The sequence below is a fragment of the Pelobates fuscus genome, chromosome 5 (assembly GCF_036172605.1).
Source record: "Pelobates fuscus isolate aPelFus1 chromosome 5, aPelFus1.pri, whole genome shotgun sequence".
Classification (NCBI taxonomy): Eukaryota; Metazoa; Chordata; class Amphibia; order Anura; family Pelobatidae; genus Pelobates; species Pelobates fuscus.
Window position 1 is genome coordinate 129,229,911 of NC_086321.1, and position 20,631 is coordinate 129,250,541.

At 43.6% G+C, this 20,631-nt stretch overlaps 1 protein-coding gene across 1 annotated transcript in view; it reads right to left on the reverse strand.

Moving 5' to 3' along the window:
* Positions 1-4,960: 4,960 nt before the first annotated feature.
* VPS33A (VPS33A core subunit of CORVET and HOPS complexes) overlaps positions 4,961-20,631 on the reverse strand; it is a 33,820-nt gene continuing 18,149 nt past the window's right edge. The window contains exons 8-13 of the mRNA XM_063456997.1: positions 17,389-17,515; positions 16,158-16,225; positions 15,151-15,288; positions 13,478-13,615; positions 6,055-6,223; positions 4,961-5,720 (exon numbers count right to left, since the gene is read on the reverse strand). Coding sequence (XP_063313067.1) covers positions 5,527-5,720; positions 6,055-6,223; positions 13,478-13,615; positions 15,151-15,288; positions 16,158-16,225; positions 17,389-17,515 — 834 coding nt within the window. The 3' untranslated portion in view covers positions 4,961-5,526. The remainder of the gene's footprint in view (positions 5,721-6,054; positions 6,224-13,477; positions 13,616-15,150; positions 15,289-16,157; positions 16,226-17,388; positions 17,516-20,631) is intronic.

Consider the following 20,631-nt stretch of genomic DNA (forward strand, 5'->3'; position numbering starts at 1 on the left):
AATAATGAGATACAATGCATGCTAGAGCTGTGCACTATATTGATAACCAAACAGACATATAGCCAAGCATTTAATTATGTGTAAGAAATAATTGTTAGCATGTGTCACATCATCTAAACCCTAAAATAGGTGCTGTCAGCTGCAGGTTTGAAAACTATGAAAACCGTTGACTGAACAATAATATAAGGCTAATAAAAGTTTGGAATGGCACACTAAATGCAGAAAAATATCCACCTGTGTAGTGTCTTTTAGTTAAGAAGTGCGTTTTGTTATTACAATGTTTTATTTCCAATTATCCCTAGTTATGGTGGGTTGAGTCTTACTGGCTGATTTATTCAGTGTTGAAAACTATTCCATAAACTGGGTGTCTGCAGTACTGCATTAATTACGTTCAGTTAGTACCAACTTTAATGTTCACTGATTAATTCTCAGTTAATTAATCTACAAGTGTGAATTAGCACGATGTTTCTGTAGCCCGGGAGGGAATAGACATGTCTGTAGTTGCCCTATATCAGCATCATATAAACACACTTTATATGACTTAACCCCTTAGTGACTAGGCCATTTTTTCAATTTTCTTACCGTTTAATTTAATTTCAATTTTCTTTACCAATTTTCTTTTTACATTTCTGCGGTGTTTGTGTTTAGCTGTAATTTTCCTTTTACTCATTTACTGTACGCACAAAACTATATACCGTTTTTCTCGCTATTAAGTGATCTTTCTAAAGATACCATTATTTTCATCATATAATTAACTATACAAATTTTTTAATAAAATTATGAAAAAATTATGGAGCAATGCACAGTTCTACCAATTATTTTAAATAAAATGACAATATGAAATCGTTAAAAATATACAAGAGGTTTTTACCCTTCGGTGCATTACAAATCTGTATATGATATGTCTCCCATGCCTGCATGTTAACCGAGCACTATGTTTAATACGCCTCTAAGGCCAACTTTGTTCGTGGATATTTTTAGTTAATCACCTAGCTACTCGAACCACTGTTTAACTACTAAAGCGATGACATTCACTATAATTCTTAACCCTAAGATACCGTTACCTAGCGATAAGTAACTCAGAATGACAAACGTACTTAGCCAGCTTGTACCTAGCATGTTTTATTACTAAAAAAATCTGTGCGTTTCATCTTAATGCTGCTTGACTGTTAACAAATCTGTGTGTTCAACTGTCTGATTATGCTGTTGTGGCATTATTAGCACGCTCATGTTATTTCTGCACAGCAAAAATAAAGAATTAAAAAAAAAAAAAAAATATACAAGAGGTTTTTGTTGAACATTACGTCATAAAGAACATCCAGCATGTATTAGAGGTAATTTCCAGTTTAAATTTTTTTTGGTCATTGTTAAAGAGACACTATAGGCACTTAGACCACTTCATCTCATTTAGGTGGTTTAGGCGCAGTGTCCCAGTCCTCATTAGCCCTTCAATGTAAAACATTGCACTTTAGGGAAACTGCAGTTTCATTCAGTGACATGACAATGGACATCCTCACGCTTTGCATGAGAGCATCCAGCATCTTGAAAAACCGTGTAGGAAATTACTGAGTCAATGTTTTCCTATGGGAAAGGTCTAATGCCATGTGCATTGGGCTCCCCCAGTTTGCCGATGTCGGCAGAGGACTTCAGCACTGGAATCAGAGGATTTCCGACTAGGGTTTTGAAACTTTATTTACAGGCAGGTGGTGAGGAAGCAGGGCAGAGGGAGTTTTGTATTACATAGAATTTGACGGTAGATCAGAACCATTCGGCCATGGGCGTCCACAGGAATTTTTGCGGGGGGGGGGGGGGGAACGGGGGAAGAGGCATAATTGTAATGACATCCATGCTGGGTCCCTTTTTGACAGTGTCATGAAGGGGACGAGCATAGTCATTATCACATAAAGGCAGGGTGAATAGCGTTTTCACAACTCTGGTGTCAGGAATACATGTTTGTATTCCTGACACTATAATGTTCCTTTAAGCAAATTAAAGGAACATTCTGGTCACCATAACAACTTCATCTAAATGAAAATGATATGATGCCAGGAAGCCCCTGGGTGCTCTCTTTCCTTTAAGGGGTTTAACCGCTCTAAAATGGTTTAACCCCGGGCGGGGCCAGGCCGCCGAGCGAGATGGTCGCATGTCAGACCAGCTCCTGAAACTTCGAACGAAACGAGCAAGAAAATCTGACCTTTTAGCATAAAAAAAGGTGACCAACGACGGTGAACCTCATCGGGTGGAGAGTATCGGACCCAGGGTGAGGCTGGCCCGACTGGTTTCAGTCCCCTGGTGGAAGAATCCTCACTGGCGCCAACGAGGCCTACTCCGGCGGTGAGTGGAGCAGACGGCCGCTGCCCCGCTATCCTGCCCATCGGTGCTCAGACAAGGGCCAGACCCGTGGGGACATGGCCCCGTTCCCCCCCCTATGGACCGGGGGGGTGATCCCGGTCCTCACCCCCGCATGCCCGACCACCCAGGGAGAGCAGCAGGGCCGCCCTGATTCAACACCAAGGCGCAGCAGTGAAGATGGCGGAGACCATAGGGGATGGCGCCAAAACTGGCAGTGAGGCCCAGAAGCGGCCCACACCGCTCCCCCTAAAAAGAATGTACCTGCGGGCCGATCCGGCAAGAGGCGACACCTTCACAAGTGAGTCCCACTGGAAGCACCTTTGCGGCTACGGCCTGAAAACACACAGTCGGGAGAGATCCACTCCACAGCTTACTCACCAACACAGACGCCGATCCCCGCTGAGACACCCAAGACACACACTGCTCGACTGAGGGGACTACGACTCACATCACGGCAGCACAGACCGGCACAGGGGGCTCCCACTCATCCCCTAAAAGGCATTGGCTGACACTATGGAGACTAGGACATTATGGGCTGAGTGCTCGCAACCGCGGAGGTTTTTCTACTCTAACTGGACTCCCATGACTGTCTGCCGACATTGCTGCTTCCCTCTCGGTTCCCTAGCCTGTTCACACGGGGGTTTGTGGGGAGAGATGTCACTGGTAGTTTATCAGATTTAACATGAGAATAACTATGTCCAGACTAGCTCAGATTCAAACTTAAACCTATTTGTGCCTTTGCTGTCTGCAACCTATGCTCCGTAACATGCATGTCTATTTTAAGTTTTGCATTGTTATTTTACGTTAATGATTGTTATAATGCAGCTAGGCACTTACAGCACAACTAATTAAAAGAAAGGTACTCTCTTTTGTTAGCCTTAGCATTAATCGATACACTGCTATTAGAACGTATTACTATATGCCAGGCAAACTTCAGTGAAACAAATTTTAACCCTGAGCACACCCATGCTCCAATTGTTAAAAAATATCTGTATTAGCGATGAAAATAGCGAGAACACCACATGCTTGAGCTCCTTACTCTACCACTATCGTTATAAAAATTATGCAGACATTGCAGTTGCCATATGTGAAATGTATGTTGAAAATGCGCACGTGACTGCTATTGTGGCACCACGGCTCATCTGTGTATCTTGCACACTAAAATAAAGAATTTTTTTTTAAAAATGGTTTAACCCCAAAGGCTTCCTCCAGCTCCAGGTCGCTCAGTGGTATTCGGCTTTTGAAACAGAGTGCAGGAAGTGCAGATTGACGTCAGGCATGGCTGCCACTGATTGGCTAGAGTGGACAGTTGACGCTCTAAGCCAATCGCTTATTTTTTTATGAATGGGGAGCTACTGATTGGCTTAGAGTGCCAGCTGACCGCACTGTGCTTCCTGACACTCAGTAAATAAAAGTGAACACATTAACACTGATATATATATTTTTTTTTTTACCCGGGGAGTGGAGAAGGTCCAGAGTTTCCCTGCCATGCCCAGGTACCAAAGCCTTATGATATGATGTGGTGTCCAGAATATAGAGGAGGGTTCACTTCATTTGACAGTCTTTTTCTTCTGACACTGTCTTCTATCCTTGGCTCCTTCACCTTTCTGCACTTTACCTTTGTGTTCCTTCTCCCCCCCCCATGCCCGCCTTCCCTAATCTATGTGCTGCTCCCCTGCGCTTTCAGTCAGCAGAGAGAAGCAGGGGATAGATGTAGCTTCCCAGCCCGGTCTCTCTCCATACACATCGCCACCTACTTGCCGGCGCAGGTATTGCAGTTCATAAATCTCAGGAAAAAATAAAAAATGCCCGCCCGCCCCCCCCCCCCCCCCCCCCCCCAGCAGACGCATTCGGGCCATCTAGTCTGCCCAATTTTCTAAATACTTTCATTAGTCCCTGGCCTTATCTTATAGTTAGTATAGCCTTATGCCTATCCCATGCATGCTTAAACTCCCTCACTGTGTTAACCTCTACCACTTCAGCTGGAAGGCTATTCCATGCATCCACTACCCTCTCAGTAAAGTAATACTTCCTGATATTTTTAAACCTTTGCCCCTCTAATTTAGGACCATGTCCTTTTGTTGGTGTCGTTTTTCTTCTTTTAAATATAGTATTCCTAACACCACAGTGTTCTTTTAAATATTGTGAAGCAAAAGGGGAAAGAGGAAGAGATCAGTAAAACAGACAACAGAAAAAGGTTAGAAAGAGCAGAAATATTTCATGAGAATAAAGTGTGACATGGGTTGCAGTCCACTGGGTAGGCCTCAGGATTCTTTATCTTAGAAAGGTGTTGAAGAGCTAAGATGGCACAATGTTTTTCCATAGTTAAATATTTATAGAGTTATTCACTAAAATGTGAACTCAAATTTAAAGTCAAAAATACACAAAAATGGGAAAATAAGTCATTTAAAATCCTCCAAATTATCTACGCTTCAGTTCTGCCACGCTGGCCTTGAATTTCACACGCTGAATTGTCACTTTAGTAAATAACAGTATTTTGTATTTAATTCTAACCAGTGTAGAGAGAAAAAAAAAAAATGTGAAAGCATTGTAGATTTTTTTTAATGGATAAGCACCTACTTTACATATACATGTACATAACCTGTGCATTTCCTGACAATCTTTTGTTATTAACTGGAGGAAATTGCACAAGATGAACAGGGCGCATTCTATGTAGACATTCTGTTGATTCCAGAGTGTACTACATTTTTACGTGCTACGAGTTCTGATTTTCCAGTAGTGATTACAGAAAGCTATCAAAGGCTTATTCCCACTGGTTAATAACTTACACCATAGTAGAACAACTTCCTGTTTACAGACTCAGACGTTATTGTGTATTCTTAAGATTACTGTGAAACTTTAAATGCAGCAAAACAAAGTTTAATAAAGTCAAAGTCCAGGCCTAATTTTTATGAATTATAGAATTCATTATGAAGACTCCCTGCTGTCATAATGTTCATAAGAGCCTTGAAGAGCCCTTCACCAAAGTCCACCATGCTCTGCTTTTGGAGTACTTGTCCCAGAAATATAACTGAGTGCAGAAGACAAGTTACTGGATTTAGCAATGAACACTGCATTTCATATTTCAGTAATTTCAGTATAATGGTAAAAGCATAACAAGTCTTTTTTAAAAAGTCCAGGTTTAGTTTTATTTTGAAAAAACGAATTGCAGCTTCAAAATGGGGGAGGCTCAAGCTTCTCCATCAAAGATTTTATCCATGTTGTGCCGTTGATCAGCTTGGTGGTGGCAATTATATACTCTGTTCCTCCATCTTCCAACTGAGACAGGAAGCGTAGAGCAGCAATTTCTGCAAATGTAACTCCACCCAGGAAAAATATCAGCATCACCTTGTTCTCCCCTTGTTGACCTATAATTATTATACCAAAAACAGAATCAGTGGGATAGAAAAATGTATCATGAATATTTCATTCCATTTATTAATAAAGTAATGCTTCCTTCCTTTATAGAGTTACTCTATTTACAGCCCCTGCATCTAAACTAGTGTCAAAGTAAACTAACTTCTCCTTTCTTGCACACAAGGATATAATTTATAATCTACATACACAGTTTGAGGTGCTCATGGCAAGCCCTTACAATTGTAAGAAATATATCCTCCATTAAAACAATGTGTGCACCCTTTATCCCAAAATAGCTTTAGAGATAGGATGGCTGCACCAAAACAAGTAAAAATGGACAGTTACGTTTTTTCACTAATCCAGCAGGCAGGGATTGCCGTTCTTCAAACTGGGGTCCGGGCAGGATTTTGAGTACTTCTTCAATGCTTCTCCACCCTGGTCGAACGAGTACCTGTGCTAATCGGACACTCAGGGGAGCATAGCCACTATACACATAGGAGATGTCGTTTGGATTCTAGGGTAGAGGAAAATATAATAGATAGGCTAGGAAATCTTGTTGCAATAAAACCATCCACAGACACATTTAACAGACTACTTGCCTATTTAAAGAAAACAGACTGAAGGAGAATGGATGCTGGTGTGTATTTGTGTGCTTGTAAAACTTTTTGGTTCTTCAACTCTTGCTTATACACTATTCAAAATACATCATTAAAAAAATATATATAAATAAAGTATTTGTATTTTAAGTCCTGCAAGTTCAGATTTTTGTATTTGTCTGATATTTGAAGAATACACTTTTTGGTGGTAGTAAGAACTCCTTTACACAAAACTTGGTGTTTGGGGTCTGAATTCTAATAAGCACACAAACATCAAAAGATAAAAGGCTGCATCTAAAGTTGCTGTGCATGGACCCATACGGAAAAATATACATCAACTGCATGCACTCTCAGAGTACCCATTCATTGATGGATTAAGGGGAGCATTTATGGGTTAATTCACAAAACAATGCGCAGTAGTGAACAGAAATGCATACAATGCACCGTTCAATTCCGCTTCCTCAGTCTTCTTTGGAACTAGTCTTCTGAGAAGACTGAGGAAGCCGAATTGAACGGTGAAACGCGTTTCTTTACTAATAGACTTTTTATTATATTTGGTATTTGTATTTTTATATCTTTATTTTGCTTTGGATAATAAAATAATACTTTACCTAATTTGAGTCTCCGGCATCTATACAGATGGGTGTGTAGTCCCAAACTACACTAAGCTGATTTACTGAGCCAGGATACAGGCTCTACACTTGAGTATATCTCCACTTATAATATAGTTGCAACCTATGTCTAGTGGACCTTCACTATATATTGTTTTCCATTGAGAGGCAATGTTGGACCTAACCCAGCACTGGAATAAAAAGAGGGGGAGGTCGCCCAACAACGGACCTAAAAGCAGTCCACACCAGAGCTAGGTTATATTAGCTCTGGAATATGTGAGTTTTTCCAATTTTTCTTCCCTGTGCCCACATAAAAATAACAATATTACACTATATGCAATTTTTTGTTTTAAAGGTACAGAGGATACTAATACAAAAAACGGAAAAAATCCCAGCTAAGTGCTATAATATTACATTTTGGTGCACAATATAACACTGGGTTAATATATAAGCGCTCCACTGTTTTAAACTTTGTATTTCACAGATTACTATATGTTTGGCAAGAACAGCATTCAGGAGCTGTAGCAGGAGAGGGAAATCTCCCTCATATTGCAGTCTCACAGCACAGAGTTTACACAGAAGGCTCTGTACTGTTTAAACTGAAATCCATCAGGTGATGTTTGAACCGAAACCCTCCGTGTTAAAATTAGTGTTTATGTAGGGTCAAGATTTAGGGTAGGGTTGGTGTAGTGTTCAATGAGTTGTGCCTAATTTTTAAATTTGATTTTTTTTTCACGGCTGATGAGTGACAATTTTTTTAGTTCTTTACTTTAGTTGCAGCTGAAGTGGAGGAGAAAAAAAATAAAAAAAGCTTGAGAAAAAATGCAGGGTTTACATTGCCCCACTAGGGACACCTCCTGTGGGCACTCCTCCGATGGTCACTGAAGGTGCTTCCGGGGGCAGTGCAGCACTGCCATTCAGTGTCTCCACGCTCTGCACCTGTGTTTGGCCCCTCCCCATCCCACCTCCCTATAGGAAAACATTGGATTGGCTAAAAATCGTAATTTCTGATGTCCCCAAGGATCAGGAGGGCCAGCGCTGGCGGACCCATGCAGCGCTGGAAATAAGGTATGTTTTAACCCCTTCTAAGGGGCGGCAAGCCACCTAAATGGTGGTCGTTACACTATAGGGTCAGGAATACAAGTTTGTGACGAAAGTAAGCTCACCACTGGTTTTTGGAGGGGCCTGTTTGCCAGCCTCCTACCCTGCGACTATGGCCCCTGTGTTAAACCCTATTTAAAAACACTAATTGTGCCTCTTGGACTTATAACAGGCTCTATTTGTGCAATTGGGACTATATGGTTAATTTACCGAACAGCCACATGAACCGGAGACCACCCTGGAGCTTGTTAAGCTTAATTGATACATTATTGCAATTTCCACTGCCGTAGTCCAAGTGTTCGTCTGGGTGGCCGAAATTCCTATGGCCGACCACGATGTGGCTGCCATCTTGTTCGCATGGACCAAAACCGCGAATAGACATCAGGGGGACTTCGACTCATAAGACCTGGAACTATTTTTGGCATGAAAACCTCACGGTTCCTGGTCGGTCCTCCAGCGGCACTTAGCCGTGATTCTATGGAACTATTTTCGGCTATGGGACCATGCCTGCGGTCGGTAAAAACTATGACTTCCATAAAATTTCTGAACCCCTGAACTGATATATTACTGATACTTCCTGATATTTTTCAACCTTTGCCCCTCTAATTTAAGACCATGACCTCTTGTTGGGGTAGTTTTTCTTTTAATTATAGTACTCTCCTTTACGGTGTGGATTCCTTTTATGTATTTAAATGTTATTATCATATCCCCCCTGTCTCTTTCCTCCAAGCTATACATGTTAAATTCCTTTAACCCAGGGATAGGCAACCTTCGGCTCTCCAGATGTTGTGGACTACATCCCCCATAATGCTCTTACACACATAATGCTGGCAAAGCATCATGGGAGGTGTAGTCCACAACATCTGGAGAGCCGAAGGTAGCCTATCCCTGCTTTAACCCCTTAAGGACACATGACATGTGTGACATGTCATGATTCCCTTTTATTCCAGAAGTTTGGTCCTTAAGGGGTTAACCTTTCCTTGAAAGTTTATCCTGCAATCCATGAACCAGTTTAGCAGCCCTTCTCTGAACTCTATCTAAAGTATCAATATCCTTCTGAAGATACGGTCTCCAGTACTGCGTACAATACTCCAAGTGAGGTCTCACCAGTGTTCAGTACAATGGCATGAGCTATTCCCTCTTTCTACTGCTAATACCTCTCCCTATACAACCAAGCATTCTTCTAGCATTTCCTGCTGCTCTATTACATTGTCTGCCTACCTTTAAGTCATCAGAAATAATCACCACATAATTAATTTCCTCAGATGTTGGTTAGGACTATTAAATATTCTGTACTCTGCCCTTGTGTTTTTATGTCCAAGATGCATCCACATTAAATGTCAGTTGCCACTCTGACCATTTTTCTAGTTTACCTAAATCATTTGCCATTTGGCTTATCCCTCCTGAAACATTAACCCTGTTACATATCTTCGTGTCATCAGCAAAAAGACATACCATACCATCAAGATCTTCTGCAATATCACTAATAAAAATATTAGAGAGAATGGGTCCAAGTACAGATCCCTGAGGTACCCCACTGGTGACAAGCCCATGCTTCGAATATACTCCAGTCTCATAATGACTCCTTTACACATACTCTAATTTTAGAAAAGTCTGTTTTTCTAAAGGCTAAAACTTTTGGTTTTGTGTGGTGTGACTCAGTTACTGTTCTTATATTAAACCACACTGACTGATCACTGGATCCTAAACTTTCACCTCTGATACCAAGTCTCCATTTGTTAACACTAAATCTAGTATGGCCTCTTTACGAGTTGGCTCCTCAAAAGACAATCCCAGTAGGGAATTTAGAATATGTGTGGTTCTGGCATAAGCAGCTATTTTGGTTTTCCAATTCACATAAGGAAGATTAAAGTCACCCATGATGAGAACTTCCCCCTTCATTGTCATTTTAGCCATTTCCTCAATTAGTAGATTATCTAACTCTTCTATTTGTCTTGGGGGCCTATAAATCACACCTACACAAGTTACTGTGTGATTAACAATTTCTAACATAACCCAAATGGACTATGTTCGCCTTACTAACTTTTATTAGGCTAGATTTTATGCTATCCTTCACATACAGGGCCACCCCTCCCCCTTTCTTTTCTATATAAAAAGTACCCTGGTATTACTATGTCCCAGTCATTTTCCTCATCATACCATGTCTCAGTAACAGCAACTTAATCTACATTATCAGGTGCCATTATTGCCACAAGTTCATGGATCTTATTCCCTAAACTGCAAGCATTTGTAGACATGACTAAGCTTATTTTTTTTAACACACTTGCTACAGGCACCTTCTGTCCTTGTTCTGGAGGGCAATTGGATTGATGTTTTGTAACCTTTTGCGCCCCCCTCCTCCTAGTTTAAATACATCCTAGCCAAACCTCTGAACTGCTCATTGAGAACATTTGTTCCCGTTTTGTACAGTTTATTTCCATTCCAAACAGAGCTACCATGAGAAATGAAGCCAAATCCTTGCTCCCGACACCATTCACCAAGCCACAAGTTAAAATCCCTAATAAGCATCCGTCTGTCGTTCTGAGTGTTATGCACAGTCAGAGAATGACTGTGTGGAAGCAACCTGCCATATCTCATTGGCAAAAACACTAAAAACTTCCTTTCCCTGAAACCTCAAGCCAAGTAATTTGTCCCTAGATGAACAAGTACATCATCCAATTCACCTTCCTGCTTTGCTCGCTAAACAATATTACAAATACGTCTCCTGTCTCTGTAAGCAGTAGCTCCAGGAAGACCTCTCACAAGACCACTATTGTCCAGCTCCACACCTCTTATGATAGACTCCCCCAACAACAACTGCTTTCTATTAGGCCTCACTATAGTCTCCAAGTTCGTCTCCACAACACCACTACCCTCAGCGCCCGAGCCCGTCTCCACAACCCTCAGCGCCCGAGCCCGTCTCCACAACCCTCAGCGCCCGAGCCCGTCTCCACAACCCTCAGCGCCCGAGCCCGTCTCCACAACCCTCAGCGCCCGAGCCCGTCTCCACAACCCTCAGCGCCCGAGCCCGTCTCCACAACCCTCAGCGCCCGAGCCCGTCTCCACAACCCTCAGCGCCCGAGCCCGTCTCCACAACCCTCAGCGCCCGAGCCCGTCTCCACAACCCTCAGCGCCCGAGCCCGTCTCCACAACCCTCAGCGCCCGAGCCCGTCTCCACAACCCTCAGCGCCCGAGCCCGTCTCCACAACCCTCAGCGCCCGAGCCCGTCTCCACAACCCTCAGCGCCCGAGCCCGTCTCCACAACCCTCAGCGCCCGAGCCCGTCTCCACAACCCTCAGCGCCCGAGCCCGTCTCCACAACCCTCAGCGCCCGAGCCCGTCTCCACAACCCTCAGCGCCCGAGCCCGTCTCCACAACCCTCAGCGCCCGAGCCCGTCTCCACAACCCTCAGCGCCCGAGCCAGTCTCCACAACCCTCAGCGCCCGAGCCAGTCTCCACAACCCTCAGCGCCCGAGCCCGTCTCCACAACCCTCAGCGCCCGAGCCCGTCTCCACAACCCTCAGCGCCCGAGCCCGTCTCCACAACCCTCAGCGCCCGAGCCCGTCTCCACAACCCTCAGCGCCCGAGCCCGTCTCCACAACCCTCAGCGCCCGAGCCCGTCTCCACAACCCTCAGCGCCCGAGCCCGTCTCCACAACCCTCAGCGCCCGAGCCAGTCTCCACAACCCTCAGCGCCCGAGCCCGTCTCCACAACCCTCAGCGCCCGAGCCCGTCTCCACAACCCTCAGCGCCCGAGCCCGTCTCCACAACCCTCAGCGCCCGAGCCAGTCTCCACAACCCTCAGCGCCCGAGCCAGTCTCCACAACCCTCAGCGCCCGAGCCCGTCTCCACAACCCTCAGCGCCCGAGCCCGTCTCCACAACCCTCAGCGCCCGAGCCCGTCTCCACAACCCTCAGCGCCCGAGCCCGTCTCCACAACCCTCAGCGCCCGAGCCCGTCTCCACAACCCTCAGCGCCCGAGCCCGTCTCCACAACCCTCAGCGCCCGAGCCCGTCTCCACAACCCTCAGCGCCCGAGCCAGTCTCCACAACCCTCAGCGCCCGAGCCCGTCTCCACAACCCTCAGCGCCCGAGCCCGTCTCCACAACCCTCAGCGCCCGAGCCCGTCTCCACAACCCTCAGCGCCCGAGCCCGTCTCCACAACCCTCAGCGCCCGAGCCCGTCTCCACAACCCTCAGCGCCCGAGCCCGTCTCCACAACCCTCAGCGCCCGAGCCCGTCTCCACAACCCTCAGCGCCCGAGCCCGTCTCCACAACCCTCAGCGCCCGAGCCCGTCTCCACAACCCTCAGCGCCCGAGCCCGTCTCCACAACCCTCAGCGCCCGAGCCCGTCTCCACAACCCTCAGCGCCCGAGCCCGTCTCCACAACCCTCAGCGCCCGAGCCCGTCTCCACAACCCTCAGCGCCCGAGCCCGTCTCCACAACCCTCAGCGCCCGAGCCAGTCTCCACAACCCTCAGCGCCCGAGCCAGTCTCCACAACCCTCAGCGCCCGAGCCCGTCTCCACAACCCTCAGCGCCCGAGCCCGTCTCCACAACCCTCAGCGCCCGAGCCCGTCTCCACAACCCTCAGCGCCCGAGCCCGTCTCCACAACCCTCAGCGCCCGAGCCCGTCTCCACAACCCTCAGCGCCCGAGCCCGTCTCCACAACCCTCAGCGCCCGAGCCCGTCTCCACAACCCTCAGCGCCCGAGCCAGTCTCCACAACCCTCAGCGCCCGAGCCCGTCTCCACAACCCTCAGCGCCCGAGCCCGTCTCCACAACCCTCAGCGCCCGAGCCCGTCTCCACAACCCTCAGCGCCCGAGCCCGTCTCCACAACCCTCAGCGCCCGAGCCCGTCTCCACAACCCTCAGCGCCTGAGCCCGTCTCCACAACCCTCAGCGCCTGAGCCCGTCTCCACAACCCTCAGCGCCTGAGCCCGTCTCCACAACCCTCAGCGCCTGAGCCCGTCTCCACAACACCATTACACGCTGTTGCTCTACATAATTCAATATGCCTTTTATGCACAACTAAGTCTACCAGATCCTACAGTAATCCATCTGCCATTCCTAGTACGTCTCTGCGGCAGTGGCCCAAGTCTGCCATTTTAATGAGGTGAATAATCTAAATCAAACAAATCTTAACTTTTTTTGTCCTCCTGTAACCTCAAGATTACACACTTTGAAGCAGCACTTAGAAATAGCAACCAAGCTATATTGTTTTTAAGTCTGGGACCCATGGAATTCTAATTTTATTTACACACTTGAAAAACCGATTAACAGTGGTATAAGCATTCATTACACACAAGCTTTTGCCATTGAGCTTTAAGATGGAATTCTAAGCTCCTACAAGATTGGTACATAAAAAGGTAGTTACAGACTGATTTACTTTAAAAAGTGGGCCAAATCCATGAAACTTAATTTACTTATTTTCAGACTTATTGCTATGTGTTTGATACCAGGCTCACCTGCTCATTGACATCATCCATCCAAAGGCGCAGCGTCTTCCTGATTGTTGGATAATTATTACGGCTGCTCGTCTGAGGTTTTAAAAGGCCAGCCTTTTCCAGATTGTGTAAAGTCAATATGTGTTCATATCCATAGGTCTATCAAAAAAAAAAAATTATATACAAATAGGTCATGGACCATTAGCAATTGAAACAATAGATTCACTGAAAGACTCTTGTACTATAATTACCACAGCTGTTCCATGTTGGAAGCAGATTGAATATCTATTCAATCATGCCCGGTTCGAATACTTGTGTACTGTACGTCCTAGACAAGTCAGTCACAGTGTGTACACAAACACACTTCACAATTTAATTTGGCACTATGATGAACCAGTTTTACCATTGTGGAAGGTCTGAGTCTTATAGAGCCAAGACAGATCTCATGTAAATAAGATTTTAATGAAATAAAGTCAAAACAACTGAAAAAACTATCACGACTTAATACTGGGATGCGTTTCAGTGTAGCGCGAGTTTAAATGCAGGGGTGTATTTGTATATAATGTTGGTGTTTGAATGCAGTGTGTTTGTATATCCATACATGCCAGTATTCATTGCCAACACTACATACATCAAAATTTACATTGTTTAAGCCACCCTCCTGTTTCCGTGTCTTTTGGTTGCAGGAGGGTAGGATAGGATAGGATATGGCTGCTAGCTGACGATGAGAGTATGTGGCTGTGCTAGTCGCACTGTTAAATAGTCGCAGCACATCACTGGGCCTCTGATGAAATTTCCATTGGGTATCACTAACTGCATGGACCACCCAATAGGCTCGCCTCAGCGTGCAGGCACCAATGCAACCGCACTGGGTGGTAGTTCCACCACTGTTAAATGCATGTTTCCTATAGCAGTGTTTCCCAACCCAGTCCTCAAGGCACACCTACCAGTCCAGGATTTAAGGATTACCCAGTTTTGTCTAAGGTGTTTTTTCTTTTTTTTCTAAAAACACCTTCGACAAAACTGGGTAATCCTTAAATCCTGGACTGGTAGGTGTGCCTTGAGGACTGGGTTGGGAAACACTGCCCTATAGGATGTATAGGGAATTAGCGGTTAACCGCTTCCCAACAGAAGATTCCCACTTAGATTTAATGGATAGCCAGTGATTAAAAAGTAGTTAGAAGCTGCCATAGAGTATAATAACAGTAAGCAGCTACTAAGCAACTGGTTACGGTAGCAGCAATATTGATCTAGATACACAATATACTGCTCTAACAACTGCACCATTTAAACTTTGTTTTAACTATATTGCTTATATCGTCAAACACTTGCAGTTTGGCAAGAGAAGAGCAGTGGTCCCTCTACCTTTGATGGTCTAGGTAGTGGGATCCATAAAAGGTTACCCAGAAGATGCAGTGTACAACTTTCTGTGTTCTGTTGGCATGACTGACAGTGGGAAGAGGAACAGCAAATTTACATGCATTCTATGGACAATCTATAACCATGTAAAGAGCACGGATATCACCATTTATTTTCAATTTCTCTTACTGCTGTGTAGGTTGTTAATTAGGATATGTAGGAAGGGCTTATGGGAGGCAGTACTATTTTTTGCCAAAACACATACTAAAAATAAAGAATTACTTGGAGATATATACATATAACTTAAAACTGCATAACAAACTTAAAAAGCATACCTGCAAAATCTCTCTCTTGTAATAGTCCAGCACTTTTGGTTTCAGACCCATGTTGCACACTGACTGCAGGCAGACTAACCGTAAAATCGTTATTAATGGATCTTTCTTAGCAATAGAGTCCTCTATGTATGCATTTACCTAGCAAACAAGCACATATACAACAGTTTAATTTTTTATTTTTATCAAAAATTAAAGGAGCACTATAGGGTCAGGAACACAAACATGTATTCCTGACCCTAAAGTGTTAAAACCACCATCTAGCCACCGCCCCCCCCTCCCCTCTCCCCCTCCTCCATCCTCCTCCCCTCCCCCCTCCTCCATCCTTGCCACATTAAATATAGTAAAATATTACTGGTGTTCAACTCTGCAGCTCCTGGCTCTGCCCCTGTCTGCTGACATCATCAGAAGAGGTGGTCTGAGCCAATCACAATGCTTCCCCATAGGATTGGCTGAGACTGTCAAGGAGGCAGATAAGGGGCAGGGTCAGCACAAGTCAAACACAGCCCTGGCCAATCGGCATCTCCTCATAGAGATTAATTGAAAGTTCAGTGTCTGCATGCAGAGGGTGGAGACACTGAATAGCAGTGCTGCTTACTCTGCAGCACTGCCCAAGGAAGCAGCTATGGAGTGGCCAGTAGAGTTATCACTAGGCTGTAATGTAAACACTGCATTTTCTCTGAAAATATAGTGTTTACAGCAAAAAGCCTGAAGGAAATGATTCTACTCACCAGAACAAATGCATTAAGCGGTAGTTGTTCTGGTGACTATAGTGTCCTTTAACGGATAAGACAATCAGGTACCATATGCAATAGACTAATGTAAGAATGTAAAAATGCCACTTGGTGTAGATATTACTAAATGGCTTAAAATCAAATTCATAAGAGCTAGGCATTTACACATTGGCTGACAAACATGCTTTACAAGGGTTTTTCTCGCTCACTGCTGCTTTGTCGAGCAAAATCAAAGTTTAAAAAAAAAAAAAAAGTTTAGAGGAATAGAAAACTGACCTTATCGGTGTCAAACCCGGACATAAATTCTTGTTCCACAGTCAAATTATCGAAAAAGGCTTCTGATGCTGCAAAACAGAAGGTGTGAAATGCAGTCACCTATAGCAGAATGACAGATTTTATCTGCTACAGTTTTACACACAAAAAGCAGTTTGGTCAGATTTTACAAAATTCTAACGTGATGTTTGTATCTCTCGGCTAATCATTTATAATGTAAAATAAATTAAAAACACACAATCAGTACAAATAGTCCACTACCACACAACTATAGCATATACACTTCAATACTATGCAAAGCGAACAGAAACCTACCTCATTACAGAAGCCATTTAGTCTCCCCATTTTCACATGATGCATTAAAACAATATATCTTTATACTGTAAGCTCAGGGGATAACTAGCAAAGTATTCTGTACAAAAGAGCTTCAGTGGCTAGATCTCACCTCATGGGCAGGGACCTCTTTACCATTTATATTGGCCTGTTTATATTGTACCATCTTCCTAATCAATTGTATAGTGCTGGTGAAGACGTTGGCACTTATTAGTAATATTTCATTTTAATGTGGGAGGACATTTGTAAGAGGCTATCACAGGTTCCTGACATAGCTTTCCAAAGACCTAAGGGTTGAACTACTACACAGATGGTGTAGACCCTCTTTAGATATGTACACAAACTTCTTTTTAGAGTGTGCACAGCCCTGAGCGTGTTTGGCCAAGAAATGGAAGATGGCCCTTCCTATCCAGATAGATGCTAAACTCTGGTAACTGATTAGGATGGAAAATCTCAATAAACAAAAAAAAAAAAAAAAAAAAAAAAAACACCAACAACAACTGAGAAATGTATCTATTGTATCTATGTGTGGTCTCCTTGGATGGCCAAGTTCTCCTCTCAGTGAATGAACTTTAATCTGCTCTTTTCCTTTCACCGGTCAGTTAGGGTCATTGCACTGGAGGCAGATGAAAAGGTTTTCCCCCTTTTCACTCTCCTATGCTCTCTTGCCAAAAACTATTCTTTCACCATGGTAATTCAGTCTTTTTTTTGGTCTCAAGTAGTTAATTTTTTTAGGGATGTATCTTGACACATGTTTTCCCGTACAGACCAACTGTATGCATACACATTTAATTTTTTAAATTTGTCACTTTATTTTGTTGTATTTTATTTTAATTATAAAAAAAATAATCCAATACATATGAACTACTATAATCTAAAAAGAATAGTTTTAGCTTCTTACTGGTTATCTCCTTAATGAGTTCAGCTATAGACGTGTGATTTGCTAAAGATGCTCTCTCTGCTTGCATATGGGGTAACTGTGACACAAACTGCTTGATCTCTCCCACAGTTTTTGCACTGTGCCTTCCCTTAGATAATGAGAAAACAAAATATTAGTTTTATTCTAAATGTAAACTGAAAAAGAAAAAAAAAAAAAAAAGATACATATGTTATGTTTATCTCTCTCCCACTCTCCTTTCAAACAGTTCTGTCACACAATAGGAAAAAACCTTCACAAAATCACACAATTTGATAAACCCACAAAATTTTAGAAGACCTACCACAAGCTGGTTTGCAGTCCTACAAAATACAAAAGTTAGATTGTGTCTCAGGATAGAGGATTAACCTTCACTACCGTAACAGTTAAATGCAATTGTTTAACAGTTAAAATGGGTTCATATGTAGTCTCCTAGTTGGATACCATGGGCAAGTCTTGGCATGAAGGTGTCAAAGATACATGGTGATCAAATCTCAGAAGGCTGCACGGGATTTTAAATTCATTAACAACTATTACATTCATGTATGCCCAGGTTGTAAAAAAACATTTTCCCCCCTTTAATTGGTCTGTGGGTTCTTTAATTTATGAAATTGATTAAATTATAGGTCTTAAATGTATAAATGCTCCTCCAAATTACCACCACAAAAATGATATCCACACTCAAATATTGGAAATAAATGTTAAGACAATTATGTACTTATTTTTCAGAGTTTTATTGCCATTTGCAGACCAATATATATATATATATATATATATAGTCTAAATCACAGGGTGATATTTGTCCACATGCCTTTTGTGTCAGTTGTGAAAAAAAAAAAAAAAAGTGAAATTACAAAATAAATAGAACACACAAATGCATAAAATCAACTACATATCCAACTGAAATTAGACTCCGCCCCCATACATTCATCAGTTACATTAAACCACCTATTATTGTGTAGGTCCCACTTGTTTTGCCAAAACAGCTCTGATGCGTTGAGGCATGGACTCCAAAAGACCTCTGAACGGGTTCTGTGGTATCTGGCAAGACATTAGCATCAGATCCTTAAAGTCCTGAAAGTTGTGAGGTTGTTCCACCATGGATTGGATTTGTTGTTCCAGCACATCTCACAGATGATGAATCGGATTGAGTTCTGGGGAATTTGAAGACCAAGGCAACACCGTGAACTCTTTCCTGAACAATTTTTTGCAGTGTTGCAGGGTGCATTATCCTGCTGAAAGGGGCCACACCATTGCCATGAATGGGGTTTATGTGGTCTGCAAAAATCTCTAGGTAGGTGGTACATATCAAAGTAACATCCACGTGAATGCCAAGGTTTTTTCCCCAGCAGAACATTGCTCAGTGCAGAACACTGTCACCGCCGGCTTGCAACCTCTCCACAGTGCATCATGCTGCCATCTTTTCCCTAGGTAAATGATGGACACGCATGAGGCCATCTACCAGGAAACCTTCCATTGTTCCATGGTTAAGTTCCGACGCTCACGTTCCTATTAAAGGCTCTGTTTGAGGACAGGGGTCATTACAGCCACTGACCGGTCTGCAGCTACACAGCTCTATACACAGCAAACTGAGTTTCACTATGTGTTCTGACACCTTTCTATCATAGCCAGCATTACATTTTTCAGCAATTTTAGTTACTCTAGCTCCTCTGTGTGATCGGACCAGGCGGATGTAGGGATAAGTGTAAATGCTATCAGACACAAACATGAAGCCAAATTAACACATATGGCTCTCATGGGAAGCACAGTGGGACTCTTATAGTATGTCCCCGTCCCCTCTTGGTGGATAGTCTAAGTAGAAACAGGCGTTGAAACTTCTTTTCAATGAAGATCCTTTATAAGGCATAGGTAAAAGCAAAATATAAAAAACAATAAAAAAGGTATCATTCAAGTCCTTTGAGTCTCTGGCTTATGCTTGAAAAGTCCTCTGATGGTCCGAAACCAGTATCGCCCTACGGTAGGGGCTTCCTCAATCGGTATGATGTTCAAAGTCTTTTTTTTATTCTTTATTTTATTTGTGCATATAATATACAAACAGGTTTGCACTGCCACTGCCATTGGAATGCATCACTTATTGCTGCGTTCCACCACTACAATACGCATGCGTGGGACTATGTTCATCTCGTTTGTGTCAAATACAATACACATGTCTACTGGAGTGCTTACTGCATCCAGTCGAGCACTTGTTCATCTTAATTGCAGTATAGTGTTGAATAATACAGAATGTTAGGACAACTTAATACAGGGTGTTATAACAACATGATGGCATAATGTTAATGCAACATATAAATGGTACTGGAATACGTCAAAGTATTCAAATGTTTTGTTTTTGGACAATCTTTATTTACGTTTTGTCTCATCATTTTACATTGTTTTCGTTTCACAGTATATTGTATCGGTATGGTTAACATACGGCAGCATCTACATTGCGTTTAGACCTTTGATAGTATAGACCCTTTTCCATAACTGTGGGCTTTTCATTAGATGCAATACAAAACTTCTTTCCGCCCCATGGGAGTTTGTGATCTTTATTTACCGTTTCATGTCCAGTAAATGTTTTGTGTGTGGTTGTCGGTTTGTCTACAGGTGCCTATAGTAGCATCGGTTACATTAGGTCTTGCCTTTGCAGTCATGTTACGGGAGAGCCCCTAGTATACACATAGCCCACCATAGGAATATCTGCAAGAATCCCCTTAGCTCACGTTATGAGATCATTTCTCGGTAGAGTCCAACTCCATGGTCATCCACCTTTGCACCGGATGAGAATATAAGCTCAGAGACAGTCTATTACTTTGTTGATGGGCAGCTCTGGGTCTCAAGGCGGGCATCTTGGCTGCAGAGTGGCTTCTCTAGGGGCAGTCTACAAGGGCTCTGTGTCAGCTGCAGTCTGAGCGGTGAGCTACAGCCCAAACTGAGCGATTAGCAGACTTTACCCATGAGTCTATGGCCGGAAGTCTTATGCAGGGCATCCCACCCAAAATGATGTACCCCCCAGAGTTTGGGCCTAAGGGCAGAGCTACCTCTTACCCACTGCTTTGTGAGATGGAAAGCCAATGTGGGCATCAGGGTTGCAAAGCCTCGAGGCCATGACTGTAGAGAGACCTTTGTGGGGTGTGTGGAGTTCCCAGGGTTCTGACATGTCTGTGGTGTGTGGGGTGGAGGTTACCGGCTGTCCAAGTGTCCGTGCATGGTTCATTCCTCTGGGCA